This window comes from Malaclemys terrapin, chromosome 1, assembly GCF_027887155.1.
Source record: "Malaclemys terrapin pileata isolate rMalTer1 chromosome 1, rMalTer1.hap1, whole genome shotgun sequence".
Lineage (NCBI taxonomy): Eukaryota > Metazoa > Chordata > Testudines > Emydidae > Malaclemys > Malaclemys terrapin.
The window spans coordinates 318,973,692-319,001,627 of NC_071505.1; the positions used below are offsets into that span (position 1 = coordinate 318,973,692).

The window sequence follows — 27,936 nt, forward strand, 5'->3', positions numbered from 1 at the left end:
CAAAGGAGAAAAGAAACTACTTTGATGTCATTCCTTTAAATAACTGGAAGCTGGAGCCAATAGATTATAATTAACTCAAAACTGTGTTTGGGTTGAAAGCTCTTTAGAAGCCAGAAGTGGCTGCAGCTGCTTTAAAGGGTGGTAGAACAAAGCCATCTAGCAATGAATGGTTTATGTTGAGTTTTAGTAGATGAAGTATAATCACCAAAACAAAATGTGCAGTCAGTAAGATCCAAGAAGCAGGTGGTGCACCTAATAATCTCAACAATTTGGCAACAGCTATCTCAAAAAAAAATCACTGTTTCCTTATATCTAATATTAGGTAACATAAGAGAGTAGAGTCATTTCAAGCATAAGAAGATATCGTGTCTGTAGTCTCCTGTAAACAGTTGAGAATACAGATTGTCCCTGTGTTAAATTAATGCTTCAGAACTCAATGCCACTTCTCTTGGGAGTGCAGAAGGGTAATTAATGATGGGGGGAGTTGGTTGCAAAGTTCTGAAACTGGCAAATGTTATCAGGGATCTGTGGGCCTGTTGAATTGGTTCCTACCTAACATCAAAGTAAGACTGTTAACTAGAACTAGATGAACAATTTCAAAGTAATTTGGCAAACGTCCTTTTTCCTGTGTTGTTTGTGAACTGGTTATAGCATTTGCTTTTACAATAATACATAATTTGTGCAAATAAATTGTCTGTGGATTGTTTGCAAATTGTCCACTTTAAATATTCACAGTTGGATATCTACAATTTCATTTGCCACCTAAATGACGTATAGTTTGTGTTCTCTAATTGGATAACCTAAAATTTTTAACCCGAAGGTACCTAAAGAAATCATTGTGGTTTTGATTATCTCAGGTAGAGGGTGGACTGAGGGAAAGAAGCACTTCAGGAAGAGAGCAAGAGAGCTAACGAAAGCTTTGAATAAGCAAGCTTATGAATTTTTGGACATTTAATATTTTTTACTGTGCTCTTTAGCAAAATGTAGAGCATTATATTTAGCTATGCATGTGGACTCCGGATTTGAAAATAGCTAGGTTCCTTCCTGACTGTGGAAGAGAGAAAGCTATGACAAATTTATTGATAGTCTAGCAGGCTTTACATTAAATTCTCTTGTGTCATATTCACACCACGTAATTGTGTGTGTGTGTGTGTGTGTGTGTGCACCTGTGTGATCTTACTTGCAATTAAAGTCAATAGAGCAATGCTGATTTAAACCAGTGGAGAATCTGGTCCTCCAGTTCCACCCTGTATTGACTACCAAATTAAAACATGTTGCAGGGCGTATTTTCAGTTGGTGTAAATTGGTATAGCTGAGGATCTGGCCCTATCGTTTAAATGCATTTATCATGAAGTTCTGTTATTAGGACTGATTTATATATTTTGCACAAGCTGAATATCAGGCTGTGTTTGTATTTCAAAAATTTTGTATAGATTCATAGATTCTAGAGATTCATAGATTCTAAGGCCAGAAGGGACCATTGTGATCATCTCGTTTGAACTCCTCTACAGCACATTATACCATAGAGCTTCCCTAAAATAATTCCTAGAGCATATCTTTTAGCAAAACATCCAATTATGATTTTAAAATTGTCAGTGATGGAGAACCACCATGACACTTATTAACCATTGCAACCATTTACTTACTTTCACTGTTTCACATTCACTGTTAAAAATGTATACCTTATTTCCAGCCTCAATTTTTCAAAGTTTCAACTTTGCCATTGGATTGTGTTATACCTTTCTCTGCTAGATTGAAGAGTCCATTTTTAAATATTTGTTCCCCATGTAAATACTTAGACTGTAATCAAGTCACTCCTTAACTTTCTCTTTGTTAAGCAAAATAGATTGAGCTCCTTGAGTTTATCACTATAAGGTAGATTTTCTAATCCTTTAATCATTCTCGTGGCTCTTCTCTGAACTCTCTCCAGAGGGTTCCAATTTATCAAGGGCTAATGCATCGAAAGATTAGATTCGCTCTTTTGGTCACATTGGAAGCTCATGTTCAGCTGATTATCTACCACAACCCCCAAACCTTTTTCAGTCACTGCTTCCCAGGAAAGAGTTCCTCATCATGCAAGTATGGTCTATATTCTTTGCTCCAAGAGGTATACATTTACATTTAGGCATATTAAAATGCATATTGCTTGCTTGCACATAGTTTACCAACAAATCCAGATTGCTCTGAATCAGAGACCTGGCCTCTTCAATATTTACAAGTCTCCCAATTTTTGTGTCATCTGCAAACTTTATCAGTGATGATTTTATGTTTTCTTCCATATCATTGAAAAAAAATGTTAACTAGTGTAGGTCCACAAACTAATCACTGAGGGAACCCACTGAAACAGATATGCTCGATGACAGTTTCCCACTGTTACATTTTGAGACCTATCAGTTAGCCAGTTTTTAATCCATTTAATGTGTGCCATGTTAAGTTTACAACATTGTAGTTTTTTATCAAAATGTCATGTGGTACTAAGTCAAACCCCTTGCAGAAGTGTAAGCGTATTACAGCAACACTATTAACTTTATCAATCAAACTTGTAATTTCAAGTTAGTTTGACAGGATCTATTTTCCATAAACCCGTATTGATGTGCATTAATTGCATTACCCTTCGTTAGTTTTTATTAATCAAGTCCCGTATGAGTCACTCCATTATTTTGCTCAGGACCAATGTCAGGCTGACTGGCCTACAATTACCTAGGCCACCCTGTTCACCCTTTAAAAAATTGGCACAATTTTCTGTCCTTCAGACAACTTTCCTCCAGTCTTCTGGAACTTCTCCAGTGCCCCAAGATTTATTGAATATAGCCTTCATTTCTTGGTCTTTTAATACTTCTAGTTGGAATAAATAATTTTTTAACTGGCAGTGGACAAAACTGTCATGGAGCCAAATAATTCCTCTGTGTTACTAGATTTGTCTCAAATTGGCCTGTCCACCATTAAGTAATTGTTTCCTATTACTGTACAGACATCCAGGCTATATTCCATCTGGAACTGACGATTATTATTTTTGTTGTTGTGATAACGGCACTTCTAATATAAATGGCTTGTTCCCATAATGTTTGAAACAAGTATTTTTATTTATTATTTCATATTTATATTACAATAGCACCTAAAGACCTTAACCCCATTTTGCTAGGTGCTGTACAAACATAGAATACATAACTGTCTCTGCCCTAAAGAGCTAATTCATAAAGGATGGAGAAGAAAAGCAGAGATCTCTTCTATGGAAGAGGTTTCAAAAGGGTGAAGGACACCGAACACTGAGACATTGTTTAAGGTCTGGTAGTTAACTTTAGGACATTGCCATGACTGTGATTTTTCCTATGGGTTTTTCCCCTTTAGGATGATTTCCAGCCTGCAGCATCAGAAACCAACTGGGAGTCAGTCACAAGCTCTGTCTCAGTAAGTAGCTTGTTACTATTTTGCCCGTGAAAGGATTGGTAGAATGGTTTTCAGCCCAATGTAAATGCATCTGCACAGGGGAACTACTGCTTGAGCTGTAAGCAGGAGATTAAGTGAGACGTGTTCTTCAAACTCGTTCTAGACTGTCAATAATTTTTAGGGAGTGGAGGGTGGAAGGCAAGAAATGTCAGCAGCTATTTTAGTCACGTGGGATGGCCAGTGGATAAATACTTAGCACTTTCAAACTGAATCCTCCCAATAAAAAAATTCCTTTACATTTTGAGATATAAAGTTTCTTGGTCTAAACACATGAGCATATTTTGCAATAATTAGCATTAAAGGCAAGCCGGTAGGAGAACGGATTAACTTTTTTGAATTTTCATTATTGAAGATTTTTTTGTAGCAGCAGCAATTAAATTAAATCTTAATTTGACACCTCATTTTGTGTAACTAAATATGACTTTTAAAAAAAGAAACCCCAATTAAAAATCTCCCAACTCCTTCACTTTATTTGATTTATGTCACAGACAAAAAATGAGCTCCTGGCAGCATTTTCAAGGAAAACTTAGGGTATGTCTACACTGCAATTAAATACCCATGGATAGGCCATGTTAGCTGACTGAGGTTTGCAGTGCTCCCGCTTTGGTGCTGTTTAATTGCAGTGTAGGCATTTTGGGCTCAGGCTGGAGCCCATGCTCTGAAACCCTCTCCAGCTGTGGATGTTTAATTGCAATGTAAACATACTCTTGGACTCTGGGACCACACCATGTGGGAGAGTAATGCCAGCATCAGACTTGGTAAAGATACAGTCCCTCTGCCATATGTTGCATTGTCCAGTCCCACACTCACAGAGTGTATTCACTTGACAACTCCTTTTATATAACAAATACAGACGCCCCCCAGGTTACGCAAACCCGAATTAAGCAAATCTTAAGCTTGGAAAATACTGGTGATGATGATGATACTGTTACAATACTTAACCTCCACAGTAAAGTGCTTTGAGATCCTTGGATTAAATCTGTTATATGAGTCCTAATTCAGAGTAATAGTACTATCGAGGGCCTGGCTCTATTAGACATACCATGGAGAGGATATTAGGGTGGTATTTGGTAAATCATGTTCTCCTTCTGTGATAACTATTTTTCCTCCTCCTAACATGTTTTGTTTTGTTTTGTTTTGTTTTAAAAAGGTTTGTGCATTTTTATCTGACACAATATGTTGTTTGAAAAAAAAATGGGAAATTGTCTTTGAAAATGTAAAAGAAAAGCTCCCTCATCAGGTAGCTGTGATCCTGAGATCAAATTACACTGAAAACATTAGAGGGTCCTGTGGCACCTTTAAGACTAACAGAAGTATTGGGAGCACCTCGTGAGAACCTCACTTCTTCAGATGCCAAAAGAAGAGAGGTTCTTACCCACGAAAGCTTATGCTCCTATACTTCTGTTAGTCCTAAAGGTGCCACAGGACCCTCTGTTGCTTTTTACAGATTCAGACTAACACGGCTACCCCTCTGATACTGAAAACATTGTCACAGTGATTGCTCTCACCATAGTAAAGTGCCAAAAATGTAAAATAATAATCCACAACCCTTTTCCTATGGAAAGCCCTTCACAAGATCGTTGTTTCTATTTGTTGTATGTGCTTATATGGCCCTTATCACCATAGTATCAGAGCACTTTAGAATTATTATAATTATTTATCATCCCAGCACTCCTGAGAGGTAGGGAAGTATTATCCCCATTCTACAGATGGGGACCTGAGGCTGGGAAGCCTGTGGCTGAGCCAGAAGCTGAGCCCAGGTCTCTTGGTCCAGTTCAGTGCCACAGCTACTAGACACTCATTCCTTCCCCACAGAGCACACCACAGTTAGGCAGTAAGTATCAATAACCTTATTTCATAGCTAGGGAAACTGAGGCAGCGAAGATGAGCTATTTGCCCATGACCACAGAGTCAGGTTGAGACCTCAGGAATGCCTAATTCTTCAGCATAAAGAGGTTCACAGATTCTACTGTGGGTCTTCAGTCAGCATGGTAGGGCAGAACTTTAACCTGTCAGTCACTGGCATAGTTAAACTCTGCTCCTACCAAAGAGCCTGGCAATGATTGACAGGTTTGAGTTCCACCTCCCAAACCTGCAAACACCCTAAATACCCACTGGAAAAAAATACATTTGGGTAAGCATATATGCATTTTCCTGTTCCCAGGCTTGAGCTCAAATCACTGAATCACACCTCATGCTTTTCCTCACGAGGCTTAGAGCAGCACTTCTGCCATCTGCCTCTAGCCTAAAGTGCTGGAGCCCATCAATAACCCCAGAATGAGATCTTTCACCCAGCAGAGCCATTATGTCCAGTCCCCAGTCTTGTGGTTCAGTATATAATGACCTGATTCAACAACAACTGAACTTCTACAAAACTGCATATCCCATTCACAATAAGACAGAAAGACTTCATCATCACTAATAGAATAGTAATGAATCATAATGGAGACCAAATGAACTAATGGTCTGGTTCGGATTAGAAAAGAGCTGCCAATGTGTCTTATGAAACTCACAATATGTTGAATGTTTAAGTAACTAACAAGAAGTGCATGATGTGGTAACTCTGAGCCCCCTCACATTGCACTGTTCTTCTATGTCTTCTCTCAGTCACAGAAGCCAGATGGCACACGCTTTTCATAAATCTAATATTTAGCTCTTGGCAGGACAAAACAGAGGCAGCTTTGAAGTTACTTTTGGGTCCATCACATGATGTAGCTGCCAATAGGTTATCTGAGCTACAATAATTCCTCTTCATTGCCTATTGCTCTGAGAAAGTTGAGCTTTTTTGTGTGTGTGAACTGAGTTGAACTCCTTATAAAGTCCTGAATAGAAATTTTATAACCCAAGAAGGTGTGAATTCTCCTTACTTTTATTGGTTTGACGTATCCTGCAAATCCACAATCTGACCTCCAAGGCTCTCACAAAATGTAAAAGACTGTATGGCTAAACGCATACAAACAGCACGAGTCTCATCTAAATCTCATACAGGTGCCTTTCTGAATAGAGCCCCTGACCTTTTTGCATAAAAAGTACTGGTTGCTCCTAGTCTATTAATTCCATTAGCAGTCCATTAATTCCATGAGAGTGTCTATATCTTTGCGGACCAGCCTCTAGAGGACAAGATCATATATACTTGAGTAGGTTTGATGTTCCTCCAGTGGAAGGCATGGAAACAGAAGGCAGTCGATTTGCAATTCTGCTACTTATGCCGCATCCTCACGTCTTTCTCCCTATCCCCCTTCCCTTTGTTCTTTGAAGGGAATTTAGGAACTGTTTTCCTCTTTTGCTATGATTACAAATCAGTCACTAGCCCCACTGATTTCTCTCTATAGTGGGTTCCTAGTGATATTTTAGTGTGTTTCTTTTTTTACCAAAAATGATTATGTAAGCATTGTACACGACGACTGTGATTAGAACACTGAATTTCATATAGCATTGTTTTATGTAGCAGCACTTTATTCAGCTTCCTGATGTGAGATATTTATTCTCATGGGGGTCCGATTCCCATCTCTTCGACAAAGTCTTTATTCTAAGGCACTTAGAAGTCAATAGAGGTTCTTTGCTGCGTGTCTTCCTTTTAATGAGTCATGAATTTTTAAAGCCATCTGCATTGTGCCTCATTTAACACTGGATTGTAGAAGGGTTATGAAAGTGGGCCCACTGAAACTTATTTGTGATGGGTTCTGTGTTGAAGGCTTAATAATTTCCAGGCCAATATTGTTAAAAAAAGGTCCTTTATTTCATATTATCACAACCCCATTTCATATGTAACACAACCCCATTCTCAACTCCCTGTGTAGTTGTGATAATTAGCAAACTGCAGTTCTCCTTCCATGTCAGCACTGTATTATGATATTTTCGTTTTTTTCTTTCTGGTGTCAGATAATTTGGAAGGTTCATATTTGTAGCAAATTATACGCAGTAAAATATCAAGGACTCACTCCAAAGACTATGGCAACATTTGCTGGTGAAGACAAAGGTATATTTAAGTAGACTGGATTTTCAGTAAAACTGAATAGTTTTACTCAGGTTAATAAGCCACTGATTCCAGTGGGACTACTCACCTGAGTAGTGCAACTTGCATCGATTTATAGAAGTATTTGCAGGTTCAGGCTAAAATTGACCTTCTGGTGGGGAATTCAAGTGCTATATGTCTCTGTGGGTATGTCTGTGCTGTAATCGTGGAGTGTGATTGCAGCTTGAGTAGACATACCTGAGCTAGCTTGGGTACTAGAGCAGTGAAGCCATGGCAATGCACGCTTCAGCATGGGCTGTACAAGCCCACCTGGAACCATGGGTAATTGCTTGTGTGCCTAGCCTGCACTGAAATGCGCACTACTACGGATTCACTGCTCTGGGACCTGTTCATAGACTGTTCGTAGACTTTACAGTACTAATCAGAAGGGGCCATTATGATCATCTAGTCTGACCTCCTGCACAACGCAGGCTACAGAATCTCACGTACCCACTCCTGTATCAAACCTGTGTCTGAGCCATCGAAGTCCTCAAATCATGGTTTAAAGACTTCAAGGTGCAGAGAATCTTCCAGCAAGTGACCCGTGCCCCACGCTGCAGAGGAAGGCGAAAAGCCCCCAGGGCCTCTGCCAATCTGCCCTGGAGGAAAATTCCTTCCCAACCCCAAATATGGTGATCAGCTAAATCCTGAGCATGTGGGCAAGACTCACCTGCCAGACACCCAGGAAAGAATTCTCTGTAGTAACTCAGATCCCACCCCATCTAACATCCTATCACAAGCCATTGGGCATATTTACCGCTAATAGTCAAAGACCAATCTCATAATACCATCCCCTCCATAAGCTTATCAAGCTTAGTCTTGAAGCCAGATATGTCTTTTGCCCCTACTTCTCCCCTTGGAAGGCTGTTCCAGAACTTCACTCCTCTGATGGTTAGAAACCTTCGTCTAATTTCAAGTCTAAACTTCCTAATGGCCAGTTTATATCCATTTGTTCTTGTGTCCACATTGGTACTGAGCTTAAATAATTCCTCTCCCTCCCTGGTATTTATTCCTCTGATATATTTGTAGAGAGCAATCATATTTCCCCTCAGCCTTATTTTGGTTAGACTAAACAAGCCAAGCTCTTTGAGTCTCCTTTCATAAGACAGGTTTTCCGTTCCTCGGATCATCCTAGTAGCCCTTCTCTGTACCTGTTCCAGTTTGAATTCATCCTTCTTAAACATGGGAGACCAGAACTGGACACAGGAATCCAGATGAGGTCTCACCAGTGCCTTGTATAACGGTACTAACACCTCCTTATCGCTACTGGAAATACCTCACCTGATACATCCCAAGACCGCATTAGCTTTTTTCACGGCCATATCACATTGGTGGCTCATAGTCATCCTGTGATCAACCAATACTCCGAGGTCCTTCTCCTCCTCTATTACTTCCAACTGATGCATCCCCAGCTTATAACAATAATTCTTGTTGTTAATCCCCAAATGCATGACCTTGCACTCTCTTCACTATTAAATTTTATCCTATTACTATTACTCCAGTTTTTACGAGGTCATCCAGATTTTCCTGTATGATATCCCGGTCCTTCTCTGTATTGGCAGTACCTCCCAGCTTTGTGTCATCCGCAAACTTTATTAGCACATTCCTACTTTTTGTGCCAAGGTCAGTAATAAAAAGATTAAATAAGATTGGTCCCAAAACCGATCCTTGAGGAACTCCACTCGTAACCTCCCTCCAGCCTGACAGTTCACCTTTCAGTACGACTCGTTGTAGTCTCCCCTTTAACCAGTTCCTTATACATCTTTCAATTTTAATATTGATCCCCATCTTTTCCAATTTAGCTAATAATTCCCCATGTGGAACTGTATTGAATGCCTTACTGAAATCCAGGTAAATTAGATCCACTGCATTTCCTTTGTCTAAAAAATCTGTTACCTTCTCAAAGAAGGAGATCAGGTTGGTTTGGCACGATCTACCTTTTGTAAAACCATGTTGTAATTTGTCCCAATTACCGTTGACCTCAGTGTCCTTAACTACTTTCTCCTTCAAAAATTTTTCCAAGACCTTGCATACTACAGATGTCAAACTAACAGGCCTGTAGTTGCCTGGATAACTTTTTTTCCCTTTCTTAAAAATAGGAACTATGTTAGCAATTCTCCAGTCATAAGGTAAACCCCCTGAGTTTACGGATTCATTAAAAATTCTTGCTAATGGGCTTGCAATTTCACGTGCCAGTTCCTTTAATATTCTTGGATGAAGATTATCTGGGCCCCCCGATTTAGTCCCATTAAGCTGGTCGAGTTTGGTTTCTACCTCGGATGTGTAATATCTACCTCCATATCCTTATTCCCATTTGTTATCCTACCATTATCCCTAAGCTTCTCATTAGCCTCATTAAAGACTGAGGCAAAGTATTTGTTTAGATATTGGGCCAGGCCTAGATTATCCTTAACCTCCACTCCATCCTCAGTGTTTAGCGGTCCCACTTCTTCTTTCTTTGTTTTCTTCTTATTTATATGGCTATAGAACCTTTTACTATTGGTTTTAATTCCCTTTGCAAGGTCCAACTCTACATAGCTTTTGCCCTTTCTCACTTTATCCCTACATGTTCTGACCTCAATAAGGTAGCTTTTCTTGCTGATCACTCCCATCTTCCACTCCTTGTAGGCTTTCTGCTTTTTTCTTAATCACCTCTCTGAGATGCTTGCTCATCCAGCTTGGTCTACAACTCTGCCTATGAATTTTTTCCCCTTTCTTGGGATGCAGGCTTCTGATAGTTTCTGCAACTTTGACTTGAAGTAATTCCAGGCCTCCTCCACCTTTAGATCCCCAAGTTCTTCAGTCCAATCCACTTCCCTAACTAATTTCCTTAATTTTTTTAAGTTAGCCCTTTTGAAATCAAAAACCCTAGTCACAGATCTATTTTTGTTTATCCTTCCATTTAGTTTAAACTGAATTAGCTCATGATCACTCGAACCAAGATTGTCCCCTACAACCATTTCTTCTATGAGGTCCTCACTACTCACCAAAACCAAATCTAAAATGGCATCCCCTCTTGTTGGTTCAGGAACTACTTGGTGAAGGAATCCATCAGCTATCGCATCTAGGAAAATTGGAGTCCTATTATTATTACTAGCTTTAATCAGGTATGGCTATTCAAGCTGCAACCATGCCCCATGATTGCAGTATAGACATACCCTATGTATCTATATGGCTTCAGGTCCAGATTTTGAGGACAGAAGGGATTCTTTTCTTTCATTTTTCTGTCAGTTTCAGTGTTTTAACTGAGAAAATAAAGGTCTGAGTTTTCCTGTATTTATATCCTGTTCTGTTATACGTTGTCAGCAATTGATTTAATATGTCTTAAGAGAATGACATATCTGCAGTCAGTTCTTTCATGAGTATATTTTACACAGAAATTAGGAAATTTGAGGGTGGTTTGGGGGGAAGATGATATTAGGATATTGAATATTTGGGCATTGAAATTAGGACTTTGGAAATTTTGCTATAGTAAAAGTAAAACTCTTCCCTATAAATGCACATTAGTTATTAAAGGTCAGGTCTGTCCTTAGAGGTGACTTACTCCAACTGAACTAAATAAATGTATATGCATCTAAGGCAGTGGTGAGCAACCTGCGTCCTGTGGGCCACATGCGTCCCATCAGGGTAAGCTGATTGCAGGCTGCGAGACATTTTGCGGACGTTGACCATCCGCAGGCACAGCCCCCTGCAGCTCCCAGTGGCTGCGATTCGCCGTTCCCGGCCAATGGGAGCTGCGGTTGGCCACCACTGATCTAAGGCCTTGTCTACATGTGTCATTCAAGAAACCTAAGGCAAATCAATTGAAGGTGCAAAGTTAATGCACGTTAACTGAAGTGTGTTAACCCCCATGTGGATGCTTTCATTCAGGAGAGAACTAAGGCCACTTTACTCCTGGTGAGCATCCACATGGGAGTTTAATGGGCTTTAATTTATGTGCATTGACTTCACACCCTCAGTTGATTTGCCTTAGCTTTCCTGATAATCCCCCACATACACATGGTCTATGACTAGTATATGTTCCTAAATGCTTAGAAATATTAATCCCTTTTGTATGTGTGTATTTCAGCCCTTACATTGTGTAGACCCTTCCATTACAGTTTTCTAATTTCCTTCAGTATTTTTTTTTTCAAATTCTAGTTTATAAACATTTGAAAACCAGAGTTAATTCTTCATTTCAAAGGGCCAAACCTTGAAGTCTTTGCTTAGGCCTTGCTTTGTTAAAGCTCCAAGAAGAGGAAAGATTGTCCGTGGTTAGGGCATTAGCCTGAGCCTTGGGTTCAGTTCCTTGCTGCAGACTTCCTGTGTGACTTTGGGAGAGTTGCCTTGGTCTCTTTGTGCCTTAATTCCTCATTGAACAGTGGGGATCTACCTCACGGGTGCTGTGAGGATAAATACCGTTAAAGCCTGTGAAGCACTCAGATACTATGGTAATGAGTGCTGTAGATACTTCCATGAGATTTTTGTCTACATGCAAACTGAGGAAAGGACCTCACCTTTTAGGTACCGCCTTACTTTGGGGGCAAGAGAAAAGTAGCCCGTGCCACACCCTGTACAGGGACATAATGTACACGCTGGCTGGTGTGAAGGACGGGATGTAGCTTTGCCTTCTTCCCACCCTTCCTGGCCCCCTTTGGAATGGTTAGCGCTGTCCAGCAGCATTAGAGCTGCTCGCTTCTCCATTCACCTGGCAGCACCTGTCCTTACTTGGAAAGGTGGGCAGTGCTTTTCTCCCTGGTCTCCTGGCACAGCATGCTGAGGCATGATGCCATCTGGCCCAGTGCAAGGAGCTCAAAAGATGGTCGACAGTGATTAATAATACCAGGAGTAAGGTCACTGTGTCAAAAGACAGAATCTCAGTCCAATTTGGGGTCTTGCCTGGATATTCTGTGGGAGTCAGCTATGAGAAAAATCTCTCTGTAACTGTTGACACTTGTATTGAGTGGTGCTGTAATTTTTCAAAGTACACTGAGCTGTATGTCACTCTTAGGGGGTATCCTATCCCTCTCCATCAGTGACCGACCCTACCCTCACTGCGGAAGCATTAGACCAGACCATCGCTGGATTTGACACCGTGGAGGAGCTACTCAAGCACTTTAATCCAGAGTCGTGGCAGGAAGATCTTGAAAATCTGTACACAGACACCGGACATCATTATCGAGGCAGGAGCTACCGTGACAGAAAGTCCAAAGGTAGGAGGAGACACTGTACATGTTCTTAATTCCAGGTGTTTTCTGTACACTTCTCACAAATGCCCTTTGATTGCTTATCAAGTTCAGATTCAGACACCGTTACTCATGCCGGAGTCAATGGGACTAATTGCAGAGCAAGGAATTACCCAGCACAAGTAAGGACAGAAGAATTTGAACCTTAATCATTTTCAGTCTGTTTCATTAAAGTATTTATCACCCACATCAACAAGCTGGCTTCAGCCTGTTAATATTCACAAATGAAAACACAGACACCTGAAATTATGTATGTTAAGGACAGATGGTTTTCAATTTCACTCTAAAGTATTATTTTGCATGTAAGACATAGGATTCCTGAACTCTCACCCACCTTTAAACACCCTGTTTAAGGATTGTTCTGTGTTGAGTGGGAGATAATTACTTCTATCACATTGTACTTAGGGAAGCATCTGGCACAAACACCTGTATGTGCAGCTGTTTGGGGTTTTTTTAGGATGTGAACATCTGACCGATTTCCATTATGTAGACAGGGAACACTATTGTGGTTTAGTATTTTTAACTGTAATTGAACAAAGTGTGCATCTCTAGATTATGTGTCTCTTTTCCCTCCTTTGATACAATCCATCCATCAAAAGCTAAAGTAAAAGAATGTTAAGTTAATGAAACGAACCAATAATATGAGGAAGCACTAAATAGAAAGTCCAGCCATGACCTTGAAGAAATAAGCACAATGTTGCCCACTGAAATTGTACTGTGTGGTGAAGGAGGTATCTTGAGTGTCTAGCTCAGTTCTTCTAAGTGCTCATCGCTGTAGATTTTAACAGCTAATCTAATGAAATGTTTAACTCCAATTATGAATTTTCTTATTACTCTTCTCCTACATTACATATTCAATATACATGTATTATATGTTTTGCTGAATATTTTTCTTAAATAATTAGCAAATTATGTGTCTGATTCTGCAAGCCCTTCAACCTATGGAATTCCCATTTAATTGCAGTTTATACAAGGAGAGACATACGTTTTCGCTGTGGGGTTTTTTTGTTTTTGTTTTTTGTTTTTTTAAGGATCAGCACTGAATATAATATTTGCAGTTAAACTTCAACAGCTGAGACCTTAGTACAATTTGATCTGAAACTGGACACATATAGGCCTACATTTTCAAAAGTGACTGGTCATTATGGTTGCTTCAATTTTTGCCTGCCCAACCTTAAAGGGGCCTGATTTTAAGAAAGTGCTTAGCAACTACTATTTGAAAACTAGGCCCCTTTAAGGCACCCCAAAAATTTAAGCAATCAACACCTCTACACATTTTTGAAAATGTAGGCCACATTTCTTCTGTTTAGTTTGTATTAAATGCTGGGACCAATCTGATCACATTTGGAGGCCAGTGAAACATAATCAGCTATGTGTCTCCTATTCCCAGACTGGAGTCAGCGCTAATGGAAACGTACACAAAAGACAAAAAAGGAGCTGTTTTGATTTTAATAGAGGCTGACAAGAGACCCTGATCTCTTACTGAATTTTCCATCCAGATTTCACTTGAGTCTCAGATTAAATCTGATCCCAGTGCAAATGTACTGTAGCTAAAGCAATGTGTGCTGTGTTTTATCTATTTTGATCAGATTGGCTCCAAGTACTGATACTGATCCGATCTTTCTGGTTGTCTGCAGGAAATCTGGATTAATTAGGGTTTCTCCATTGAGTACAAAGGAATTCAACTCTTTGGCCTAGCAACTGCTATGAATAAGTAAAGAGTTTGCCAATTTATTTCTTAATTCAGGATGTTTTTGTTAAAGGAATGAGTTGTGGTTTTCTTCTCCTCCTTTCTTCCAACAAAAGGATGGATTCTCTGCTACACTATACATTTCAGTCCAAAATGATTATATTAGTTATAAACTTGATGTGACACTTTCTCAGGGTGCCCAAGACTGGGTCACCATGTTACCCTCCTCTCTCCGCCCCCCAATGAGAGGGAGTCTTTCTTGTAGTCAGCTCCCTAACACTGCCTGCCCTTCAGCCTCTCAAGCACTCTGCTCAGGGGCTCTCCCAGCCCCTGCTTGATCTACTCCAGTCCCTGAACTCCCCAGAAGCATCCCTGTCATGGGGTGAACCACTCACCATCAGACTGGCACCTCTTCCTGATACGCTAGGGATTAGCTTGAGGCCAATGCCCCCCTGTCCACGGTTTGCACACTGTTACTTTGTCTCTGCTGTCCGCCCACAGCCCCTCTCACAGCTCCAGGACCTGCAACATCCTCTGTGTGGCACAGCCCTCTGGCCATGTCACTATCCATGTTCCTCCCTTCCGGGCAAGGTTAGCTCCTCACTAGTCCTAGGCAGGCTTCCCACTCACTGCCTCAGTGCCTCTTGGCCAGTGGCTGGTAGGGAAACCTGGGCCCGCTATCTTCTCTGGGTTCCAGCCCAGGCATCCTTAGCTCAGCTATCTGGGCCTTCTCGCTCTGGCCTCACTGCTCTATTCCTGGGCTTCTTCCTACCTCTGGTTCCCCTTCTCTTCCTGGGCCTACCAGTTCCCAAAGCCTCTTCCCAGGAAGTAACTGCAGTCTGCAGTCTCCACTCACTCCTCCCTTTCTCCTGGGAGCATCTGCTGTCTCCCTGCAGCCCATTCGCCTTTCATCTGCTGGGCTTTATAGGCCCCACCTATTTCTGTCCAACTGGGCCTCCTTAACCAGCTGCCTAATGAGTTAATTGGCCCATGTGGCCTGCATTAAACCCTGCAGGGTAAGTGTGGGATAGTCACCCCCTATAGTATCTAGCCCCTGTCACTAGACACTCACAGAAATTGCCAGGTAAACTGTCTCCAAAGAGACAGTATATGCAGCTTGACTGGTACAACTCAGGATCAGGTTATTCATAACAACACAGCACTATAATCTACTTATAGCAAAAACAAAAATAAGGTTATTAATAAAGGTTAAGATTTAAGAGAGTGAGTAAGGATAAGAAGTGGAAACAGAACTGGTTACACATATAAAATAAAACATAAAATGCAATCTTAGGTCTACACTTATTAATATTCCTATTTTATAAAGTAGATTTTCGCCCAAGGATTCGGTCTTTGACAGAGCTGCTGGTTTTCAGTCAAAATCAGGATCCAAGTTTTCATGAATATCCCCATGCTTTACAAGGGTTTTCCTCAGTAAATGGATGACAAATGTCTTTTTGTTTCTCCTTATATTTTCCAAAAATCATTGGTTTGACACCCAAAGGATGACCCCTAAGGTGCTGGTTCCCCTACTCCTGTGTTTCCGTATACAAACAGACTTCCATTGTGTTGACTTACTACAATGCTTATTTGCATGTTACAGAGGGATATACCTATCATCTCCTGTGTGGAAGAAATCTGTTTGTCTGGTTAAGTTTTAACATACAAGTTTAATACATTTAATACTTATACACAGCTTCCTAAATTTCATCTGTATGTACATTTCACAAAGATTATGATGATCAATGTGATATAAGCTTTTAATAGATCCCTTACACCATTGGTTTTATTTATTTATTTATTTATTTTTTATAAATACCGTGAAAGCAACATGTTGGGGTGTAATGAGTTTGTCCAGCGTGATCAGCGTTGCTGTTACAGAACAGTGAACTCTTTGCCAGTTTGCATTGAGGGGTTCTTAGGGTCACACCAGGGCTAATAAGAAATGCTCATACTTGAAATGTGACAGGAATACAGCCACGTTACATGTTGAAATCCGATTAGAGAATGGCTTCAAATAAAATCCTTTAAATTAGGAATACATTAGGGCTTCCAAACAAAGGCTCTGTGGAACACTAAGGAATATTTATAGGCATTGTAGTAACCTTGCAGCTGAAAGAACAATAGATTATATCACCATTTACATGCTTTCTCAGCTTCCAGGTTGAGTTTTATCCTTTGTTCTTGTTTAAAACTGCCCTGAGGCAAATTAGCACAATTTGATATAATCCCTGTGTATCTCTCACAGCATTTTCAGGACATGTCACGTAAATTATATAAATAAATTGCTAATGACTTCACTGTTATCCTACCCCCTGTGCATACCAAATGGTTCCAGGGAATTGAGTTCAGTGCAGTGTTGCTAGATTTTCAGTCCTAATAACATGACCCACATGGTAAACGACACTTTAAATATAATATTTTTAGAGTTGGCAATCAATACAGATTGAAAGAAGTACAATACAGAGAAGAACTAATACAAATACTGAAATTCCTGGAATGACCTTTTAAAGGTTGGGACTACCCTGATTAAATTTATATATCTGACAAATGCAATCCATACACAAAATCTGATCTCACAGCACTCTTTATTTATTTATACTATTTATGTGAGATATCGGTATCAGGTGTATATCTCTAAAAATTGCATTCATTGTTTGAAATGTCATGCTGTGTATATGTACTGCCATTTATAGTTCACTACTCATACAGAAGTTTATTACATAATCTCAATGAAATCAAATCCTGGGGAAATATTTTAGGTTTAGTATTTGCATTTTCAAAATCCATAAGTCATGCCCCAGGTAAAAACTCTATACAAATATCATGGCACTTCCTCTGCAAAGAAATATAACAAGTAAATATTAGAAACAATCTTTGCTGTGTTTTTCAAAAAAAGGTGAAAGGTTTGATAGTCAGATCTATATCTTAGAACAGGAAACTTGAAGCATATGAATATCCAACCTTAAAGTTACCCTAAGTGATTATGAAGAGATGGTTGTACCATATAGAGTAGATCAGTAGCAAAATAATTTTCTGTATATTTGCAATAATATTTTAAGGTTGGCCTCAATGTCATAATAATTTGAACATTTTTAATAGACAGGTTCCTAGAATGGGTATCACAACTATCACATTATTTCATAATTACTTTAGTACTGTAGTAGTGGATGTAAAAAGAGAAGTGCCATCCTGTGCAAAGGAGGGGGTACTTCTAGACAAAGCATGTGTTCTCTATCATTACACAGCACTGAACTTCTGTCACTTAATCTCTTGTCTATATCTTTATTTTTAAAAAATTCTTATTAACTATTATGTATATATGAAAATTGCTTCAGAAGTGAAAAAAAACTTCCTTTACAGCAAAGGTATTAACTTTGAATTGGCCTTATATACAAAGATCTAGGAAGAAGGCAGGCATAAGCTATTTCTCAAAACAAAAGTAGATGCAAAAGTCTAGGGAAGATGTGTAGAGAAAGGGTTCAGCTTTAAAAAGAAATTCTAGTTCACAAATAATCTCACAGCATATGAAAAGATGGGAGTTGCCTTACCAAGTGGAGAGTCAGTGCTAATGAGCCAATTCAATTAAGGTAGAAGTGGGCTATTCTCAACAGTTGACAGTCCAGGGAGACTGAAGTATTATCCTACTGGTGTGGCTGATGTTGTTAGGTCCTATGATGGTGTCCCTTGAATATATATGTGGATAGAGTTGGTACCGGGGTTTGTTGCAGGATTTGGTTCCTGGGTTAGTGTTTTTGTTGTGTGTAGTTGCAAATACTCATCAACCACACCATCAGGGGCTCGTTCACCTGCACATCTACCAATGTGATATATGCCATCATGTGCCAGCAATGCCCCTCTGCCATGTACATTGGCCAAACCAGACAGTCTCTACGCAAAAGAATAAATGGACACAAATCTGACATCAGGAATTATAACATTCAAAAACCAGTAGAAGAACACTTCAGTCTCCCTGGACACTCAATAACAGACTTAAAAGAGGCAATTCTTCAACAAAAAAACTCCAAAAACAGACTCCAGCGAGAAACTGCAGAACTGGAATTAATTTGCAAACTGGACACCATCAAATTAGGCCTGAATAAAGACTGGGACTGGATGGGTCACTACAAAAACTATTTTCCCCCTGTTGATACTCACACCTTCTAGTCAACTGTTTGAAATGGGCCACCTTGTTTACACTGGCCTCATTAGCACTACAAAAGTGATTCCCACCCCTTCTTGTCGACTGTTGAGCATAGCCCACTTCCACCTTAATTGAATTAGCTCATTAGCACTGACCCCTCATTTGTAAGGCAACTCCCATCTTTTCATATGCTGTGTATTTATACCTCCCTACTGTATGTTCCACTCCTTGCATCTGATGAAGTGGGCTCTAGACCATGAAAGCTTATGCCCAAATAAATTTGTTAGGCTCTAAAATGCCACAAGGCCTCCTCGTTGTTTTTGCTGATACAGACTAACACAGCTACCACTCTGAAATAATCTCAGTAAACAAGAACATACATTCTGGCACTGAAGGACGCTGCACAGGCCTGAGCCCCCACACTTTCACTCTTTGCTTATTTTATTTTGGGACAATCATATGCAAAAAGCCTTCGGCTATCAGAAGAAATTAATCAGGTGGGATATTCCTGAGATAACATCTGTCTACAGTGACAGCTTTACAAGTTACATAAATAAACAAACCAGGCTCTGCTCTAAAGGGGGGAAAGAGAAAGAAGCACAGGGACCACAAGTCTGGATGGAACTTTCCCAACTTGTATGAAGTAATGGCCAAATGAATATATCAATTCCCGAAATTGTGGCAGTTCACTGTGCACATAACCACAGCTTCTATTTAACATTAATTAAAATTATTTAGCAAGAAATTAAACAAAATGTGAACTGAAGAATTTCATTTCTCAGGGGTTTGCAAACAGTCGCCAATAAATTACCGCAAACATCCATGTACTCTTCCTTGAAAGGTTCTGGGATAGTCGCCAGCAAGTTACAGTGCATCAGACATTAAATACAAACAGCACAAATTCAAAATGCCTCTGCTTTAATGGCAAATATGTATACTCTAAGTTCATGACATACCATCTCAAATTACTGCTAATTATCTAAATGCACTCATTCTACTGTAAGCCCTGAACAAACAGAATACCCCTCCCACCCTTAGTCAGGAATTACTTTAGTTACACTTTGCATATTTCATAATATAACTCAGGCCCAGTGATTATGCATCCTCTTCCCCACTGTGGCAAATAGGATATTTCCTGTCATAGGTGCCAACTCCATGGGTGCTGCGGGGCTGGAGCACCCACAGGAAAAAAAAAAGTGGGTGCTCAGCACCCCCTGCTCACAGCTGTTCAGGCGGCTACCACCAATCAGCTGTTTGGTGGCTGGGAGGGAGGCATTTAGGGGAAGATGGAGAGCAAGGAGCGGCGGTCGGGCGGGGCCTCGGGGGTAGGGTTAGAGCAGGGTAGGAAGAGGCGAGCGATGTCGGAGCCTTGGGGGAGGGGGCGGAGTGGGGCAGGAAGAGGTGAAGTGAGGGTGGGACCTCAGAGGAAGGGGTGAAGTGGGAGCAGGAAGAGGCGGAGTTTGGGTAGGGCCTTGGGGGAGGGGCTGAGTTTGTGCAGGGCCTTGGGGTGGAGCATCCCCGGGGAAAAACTCAGTACCTATGTTTCCTGTTACTGTATGTGAAGTTACTGGGGACACTTAGAGCAAACGGCACTGCAACAGAAAGCTTTTCTTGTGAACCTTTGTTAAAGGCTGGTGAAGCCTGTGAAGTCATATTTACCACTGGTGTCAGAGCTGCACCCATTGTCAACAGCGATGGTTTGGGCTTGTTCGTACTACTTGACCCACTCCCTGGACATAATTGGTGTCCCAGCTTTTAATAGGAACATGTATTGTGAACCTTTGTTCCCATGGACAGTTATAATCCCACTGAAATTTCTGCCCTCTCCATCTTAAATAGTAGTTGTTGTATGAGAGAGTTTTATCTGGGAACTGTAAGTAAAGTGGAAATCCAAATGCAGCATCCTTTTCTTCCAGTTGCCACTAAGAAAGATTTGATAAATCTTAAAGTTCTCAAATATACTGCATTTATATTGAATATATCACTGGATTAAAAATGTAAAAGAAAATATCTGTTACTATTAGACATTTATTGAGGATTTACAACTGTGGGCCAGCTCCTTAGTTGGGGTAAAACAGAATAACTTCATTGAGACCAATGGAATTATGTCAGTTTACACCAATGGACGATTTGGCTCTGTTAAGTAAATATGGGGTTGAATCCTCAGCAACTTAGAGTAGCTTCTGTGCTGTTGAAAATTGCAGTGGCTTATTGTGCCTCACATACACAGCTGTGGGCTAAATTCACAAAGGGAGTTAGGTTCCTAAATCCCAGAATCAGGCAGCAGTGGTTTTCACAAAACCATGCACTTGGCTGCCGCTGAGCCCTGTATGTGCCTAAACTCAATCAGTGCCTAAGTTATTGCAGTGAAAATTCCCTGGCTTCCTCCGAGCATGCACAGTGCTGCTTCACTCTAGGTATCTGGAGGTCTAAGCCACAGAGTGATTCACAAACTGGGGAAGATAGGTGTTCTTCTACCTAACTCACCTGTGGGGCCAGATCCATTAGCTGTGCTCAGGGGGAGGGGGACCTTCCTCATAACTGTGGTTCAGGTATTCACCTGGAATGTGGGAGACCCCCAGTTCCTTCCTCCAACTGAGGGGGAGAAGGGATTTGAATAGCAATCTACCACCGTTCAGTTGAATGCCCCTAGCCACTGGGCTATAGGATATTGTGATGTGGGGGCTCCCTCAGTCTCTCCTGTTGAAGCTGTTCTGCTTTGTGGAGTTTTGGGGCCAGAGAGAGAGAGCACATATGTACGGGAATGACTTTATAATTGGTGGTTAGAGCATCCGCAGGCTGTGGGAGAGCCAGGATCCAGTCCTCCTGCTCTAGTAACTCTAATTATTTATCCACAGGAGAGACTGAGGTAGCCCCACATCAGAATATCTATAGCTCAGTGGTTAGGGCATTCACCTGAGAGGTGGCAGATCCCTGGTCAAATCCCTTATTCCTGTCAGGTGGAGAGACTTTACTTGAACTGCCGGGGGTCTCCCACATTCTAAGTGAGTGCCCTAACCACTGGTTTAAGAGTTATCAGGAGGCGGTGGCAGCAGTGGCAAGAAATTCCCTAGGTGCCGGACTTCAGCGGAGGATTCACAGCTGAATTCCCTGACAGGCTTTAGGACACATACCAAAAATTGCAAAAATTCTGTAAGTTCAGTTTTGAAGCCATTTGCAGCCCGTCTGAAGAACCTTTTAGTTCCAGTTTTAAATTAAGGACCCCAGTGGTTTCAATCCCTTGATAAGGAAAGCATCAGGATTTCACACCAAGACTCAGTTACCTTTTAGTCACAGCAGTGAAATGATGCATGAAGCTGTCTGTACTGTAAGATCTCATTGTTATATGAATGAGGAAATGAACTGGCTACAAAAAGTAAAACAATTCTGAGACCGAAGAAAAGCTCAAATCTGGACTTTCTGGAGAGGGAGTTCTTTAGAGAACTTCCTTTTGTTAATGATTTACAAATGGTGTTTTAAAGTCACTTAAGCAGTGGGAGTAGTTCTTGTGTATCTCTGTGGTAGGATCAGAATGTGGCTTTTCTGTTAAGAGCATGTATGTTGCCTGCTTAGTTTGTCCCACCTTGCTAGGGCAGAATCCAAAATGAACTTCAGTATTATTTCTAGGTGACATTTGTAGTGGGTGACCCGTGCGCTTCTTAATCCCTTTATATCTGGACCATGCTTACAAAAGTATGAGATTCAGAGGTGTTGAACATTTGTAATGCCAAATTAAATCAGTGGAATCAGTAGGTGCTTAGCACTATGGAAAAATCTAGATGCGGATCCAAAACGTCTTTATGCATGCATCTTGGAATATTCCTCATATTTTTCCCCGGTGGCTAATGCTAGAAAAATATACATACCAAAAATGTATTATTTCATTAATTGATTTAGAGTTCTTTATAAATTTATCCATCCCAGGGGTGAAAGTAAAATTGAAAACTTAGTGGTATGGGGGCTGTCTCTGCACCCCCACCGCCCCCCTCTCTGGAAGGGGTGGGGCCTCGGGCGGAAGGGGCAGGGCTGGGGGGTCAGAATCCCCCAGCTAGCCCTTCCAGGCTGCCTGGCCCGCGCCACCCGGGGCTCCAGTCACGATTTAAAGGGCCCGGGGCTCCGGCTGCTGCTGCCGCTACCGCAGCAGTGGCCAGAGCCCCGGGCCCTTTTAAATTACCAGCCCCGGGGCAGCTGCTCCTTTTGATGCCCCCCTTTTGGCAGCCTAGGGGGGCAAAAGGGGAAGCAACGATAAAGCACTGCCGTGGCAGTGCTTTAAGCAGGGTCTTTGCCACAGCAGCGCTTAAGGACCCTGCTTAAAGCACTGCTGCGGCAGCTCTCCCCCGTCGGCGGCTCTGCCACTAGGGACACGGCAGGGCCGCCGACAAGGGGCGCAAAAGCGGCAGCGACGTTAAAGTAAGGCGGTAGGGGCCGGTACCGGTGGCCGCTTTTTACCGGTTCGCCATACCGGCCCATACCGCCTTACTTTCACCCCTGACCCATCCCAAGCTGTGGGGAGATGGTTTTGCTATAAATAACCAGTCCTATCACTTTGCATCATTGTCATTAAACTACAACCCCTCTGAAATACCCAAGAACGCAACTATTCCACTACACCCTCCCATTAACTCAGCACTATCTCCCCTTTCTCTCCATAGTCCCTGGCTCAGAAAAAAACTGAGAGAAAAGGCCTTGTAAAGTTTTAAAGGACACCAAATTAAGGCTGTGGCAGGTTGGTGGGCGAAGTACACTCCAGAATTGAAGACCCTTTATGGAGAATGCCTTAACCTTTAAACCAGGGGGCTTAAGCCCTTTGGCTAGTTGTGGCTGCCACAATGTGACTCGTGTAATATACTGTCACCCTTAATAAGTGGGCAGCCTCATTCTCCATCAGCTGCAGTCTGAATGTTAAGACATAATCCCATGATGAACTCATTACACTAATAATCCAGACTAGCTCAATGTAGCCCCGCAGCAGTGGCACATGCTGTGCCCCAGGAGAGGTTTGCCCAAGATAGAGGAAAGTTGGTGTCTGTACTGCCACATTCCCTGTGAGCTCCACCAGAGGTGAGTGCCTTTAAAGGATAGATGCTCTACGGGTGAAGGCCAAATGGGTTTTGCAGGGAGTCAGCTCATTCTCTGGGTGCCCCGTCCCCTACCAGCTTATTCTCTTTTAGAACTGTGATGGCCAGCTGGGTGTACCCTGTTAGAGTGGGGGATATAGGTGCAGTGCGCTACAGCAAGCCCTCTCTAGGTGAATGACCCGTCGCTGGCAGCCCTGTGACCTGCATTATGTCAGCAGGTGCCCCTGAAGCCCAGCGCTGAATCAAGCATTGAGTATTTTATTCTAAATTCATCTACAGATATCCCGTTCACAAATGCCACCCTAATGTCTTAAGCTAGCATTAAATAATCCATGCAAGACTGTTTCCCTCCTTAAACACCTCTACCCCAATATAACGTGACCCGATATGACACGAATTCAGATATAACACGGTAAAGCAGTGCTCTGGGGGGGCGGGGCTGCGCACTCCGGCGGATCAAAGCAAGTTCGATATAACGCAGTTTCACCTATAACAAGGTAAGATTTTTTGGCTCCCGAGGACAGCGTTATATCAAGGTAGAGGTGTATTTTAAGAATTTAGATTCCAGCACTATAGAGATATTCTAACACATGTGTTGGATAGCATGGGTAGGCACCATACAACACCTTTCCACATCTTCCCCATTCCACATCTTCATTGCAGCTCATCTATCCAGCCCATTCCAACCCTAGACTACTTGTTCCAGAATTCTCCACCTTGGATTGATGTGGTACAGTATATTAATGCATTAGGACTTCCCCTCCGGAGATACCACTGATCATGACTATAGAATCTGCACCATCTCCATTTGGTCAGTTTTTCTGATTGCCAATTGGTTAAAGTAATGGTGAACAAACTAAGTTTTGCTTTATCTTTAAACAAAGCGGAGTGTGGAAAGTGCTGATGGGAATGATGGGAGCTGGAGGCAGAGGGAACATTCTTCCCTGTGAAAAAAATTAGCCTGTGGGAACAAGAGTGAGAGGGAGTGCATTTGAAGAGTGACAACAGAGAACAAAATATAATCTGTTGAAACAAAGAAATCAATATTTTTTTATTCTTCCGAGAACTAGCTATGTGCATTTGGAGTGTATTTTCCTCTCAATGCATGCGTGTACTGGTAACTCCCATTGATTTTGTGCTTCTCTCAAGAGGAAGCTATGTACCTTCTTTGTAGGGATACTAGCTCTCTTGAGAGAACAGCTGAGCTTTCATGGTGAGATGATTTTCATGGTATCACAACGTGTCCAAAATCCTGATTTATCTGCTGACTTTCCCCCAACTGGGTTAACACAATGCATGAAAAATGAACTAGACTTAAGTGTGTCCACTGGTGCTAATGTCATTTACATAACCACCGTGCATATGTATCTCAGATAAATAAATATTTCAAAGCCACAATTTAAAGGTGCATATTATTTACCAATCACTACTTCCTCTGCAGATTGTGTAAATCAGTGTCAATGCAGTGGCTTGGTGGCTTCTCCAGTGCAAATTGTGACTTGTTCTCAAGCTATAGATTTTACATTTTATCAATTAGAAATTAATTTAGAATGCATTTTAATGTGTCTCTTCCTACCAGTTACAATTTTCAGTTCAGAGAGTGAACTCTTGCTTGACATGGGGAAGCTGCAGAATTGCATTAGTCAGCTCCCTCCATCTATCGATGTATTATTCAAATTTTCATCAACAAATTCAGGGGCAGAATCCAACAGAAAAGATGAAAAACTAAAAAAAGAACTTCCAAAACTAAAATAGGCGATTTTTAGTCCTCTTTTTTTTTAATTATAAAATTGGCTTTAGGGAATTTTTATAACATTGTATGTAGGGATTTTATAACCATGAATTATAATTATTCTTCAAACCACTGTTGACTGTATTTTTACATCAGATGACTCACCACAATGGAAAACCTGTGCATGGAAATTTCAGTGAAATAAGAGTATTTGACAACTTTTTAAATTATATTTAGACTTTGATATTCTATTATTTAGTGGTATTACAGTAGCAACAATAGGTCCTAACTCAAATTGTGGCTGCATTGTGCTAAGTGCTGAATAAACACATAATAAGCGACAATCTCTGTCTCAGAGCATTTACATCTAAAGAGACAAGACAAATGGTGGGAGAGGAAGCAGAGGCACAGAGAGGTGAAGAGACTTTTCCCAAGTCATACAGCAGGGAATGGAACCCAGTCTCCTGAGTTCCATCCCAGTGCTTTACCCACTATGACCCTGATCCAGCATCATTAAAGTCAATGTGGGTTTTGCCGTGGACTTGAGTGGAACAGAATCAGGGCCAAGATGACCTTGTGCAATCACATAAAAACTGGGTTCCTGATATTTACCTTTAAAGAAGTCACATTGACACTTAATTTATTTTCTGAATGATGCTGCCGGAGCACAACCCTTTGTTGTGACTTCCCATGCAAGAGAGCAGTTCACTCTAAGACACTTCCCACTCAACCTTACAAAGACCACTTTTGCTTTGCAGTTGACCTGGACAGATTGAATGATGATGTGAAACGTTACAGCTGCACTCCAAGAAACTACTCTGTCAATTTAAGGGAGGAACTGAAGCTGACAAATGTAGTTTTCTTTCCCCGCTGCTTCCTGGTCCAGCGCTGTGGCGGGAATTGTGGCTGTGGAACAGTGAACTGGAGATCCTGCATGTGCACGGCAGGGAAAACAGTGAAAAAATATCATGAGGTATTTCATTCTTATGTTTCTTCTTTGTGATTCCTCTGTGGGTTCCATGCTAAAGCAGACTTGGAAATACTATTCCCAGAGCTGTGTGTGCTGCCGTCAGTGATTATGTTGGTGCTTCTATAGCGTTAAAGATCGGCAAACTCCTCTGAAGGCATTTAAAACTGCATGTGAGATACAATAAGGCTCGCCATGTGGGGGCAGCGTGTTTGGTGAAACATGCACTGAAATTGGCACTTGCACACAATGGCAATGAGTGCATTATTAATGCCTAGATGGGCAGAAAAACAAATAGGAGTTTTCTAAGTTCTACCTAAGTCCCTAGGGAACATGGCTAAGAAACATACCTTATTCCATAGACGAGAGCAAGGATCAGTGACACAGCCCAGGCAGAGATGTACTAATATAAGTGCAAGGAATGGCAAGGCATTACATATATATTTAACACATATTAATAGCCTCTTATTCGAAGATGCTGAGCCCCCTCAGTCCCAGTAAAGTGAGTTGGAGCTAGAGATGTTCAGCAACTCTGAGAATCAGGCTGTAAATGTTTGTCAAACATATATAGACACAATCGAAGATTATCGCATGTATATATGTCTAATACAATATACAGCACCCACGCTGAGGGGTAATGTACTATAGTGTAGAACAGCCTCCCCTGTATTCACTTGGGCCTTGTCTATGTTAAAAGGTGCCCCAGTTCTGTTAGCACACCAAAGACTATTAGAAACTGAATTCAGCTAAAATGATAGAAGCTTAGTTTAAATTGATTTTAAGCTTCCATAAAGGGCTTTGCTTTTAAAAACTATTTTAGTTAAACTGCTGTAACTTTTAACATAGGTAAAGCCTTAGGCTTTCTTAGACCTACACACACCAATTCTATTGCTGTGCAAGGGAGCCTAATTTGGTATAAATTTTATGCTAAGGGTTTCAAAGACCGCATAAGAAGATGTAAATTTCGGTAGGGTTGCAGCTGCCTTTTCTTACACCTTCCTGTTAATTATTTTTCTTGCTGCATTCCTCTGTGTGGCCCCCTTGCTGTGTGAATTGTGAATTACACCAGCTTAGACTCAGTGAACCATATTTAGAAGTGGTGATTAAGCAGGGTTGGGGAGGTGAGATACATGTTGGAAAGTGAGTGGGACTCTATGTAAGTCTAAGGAAATCTAGAAAAAGCCCAGGAGGCTCTGATCCTGCAATTGGATCTACCCGGGCTCCATGCAGATGAACAAGCCCACTCTCCTGGATCAGATTGCAAGATGAGGGCCTAAAATGGTGTGACATAGCTACTGAGAGGGCTAGAAGAAGGTGTATGTTATACCAGTGTAAACTCCTTCTAGGCTCATGGGGACTTTCTAGTCTAGGGAGGGGGGCTGCTTTTCTCACAGCATAATTCTGTCTAACTGCTTTTCACCTTGCCATGCTTGCCTCACTTAAGACCACAACTGGATAGGACAAACTAAGCACCTTTGACTCCACTGCAGGACTCTTTTTGTCCTATCTTTTTCCCACTCAGCAATTTTGTGTGAGGGCAGCATTTGTCCCATAAGAACAAAACTCACCATATTCATTTTTAATTAATTTCAATCACAAGCGGGAGAAGAGGGGGGTAAAAATCAACAAGGAAAGAAC

The 27,936-nt window shown here is 41.2% G+C and overlaps 1 protein-coding gene across 3 annotated transcripts in view; it reads left to right on the forward strand.

Annotated features, from left to right (window-relative positions):
- The window catches only part of PDGFD (platelet derived growth factor D), a 180,277-nt gene that overhangs the window by 133,827 nt on the left and 18,514 nt on the right, over window positions 1-27,936 (forward strand). For 2 of the 3 annotated variants that reach the window (XM_054015567.1, XM_054015566.1), the window contains exons 4-6: window positions 3,349-3,408; window positions 12,453-12,654; window positions 26,090-26,304. In XM_054015567.1, the coding sequence (XP_053871542.1) occupies window positions 3,349-3,408; window positions 12,453-12,654; window positions 26,090-26,304 (477 nt within the window). The remainder of the gene's footprint in view (window positions 1-3,348; window positions 3,409-12,452; window positions 12,655-26,089; window positions 26,305-27,936) is intronic. The other variant, XM_054015568.1, reaches the window with a different exon arrangement.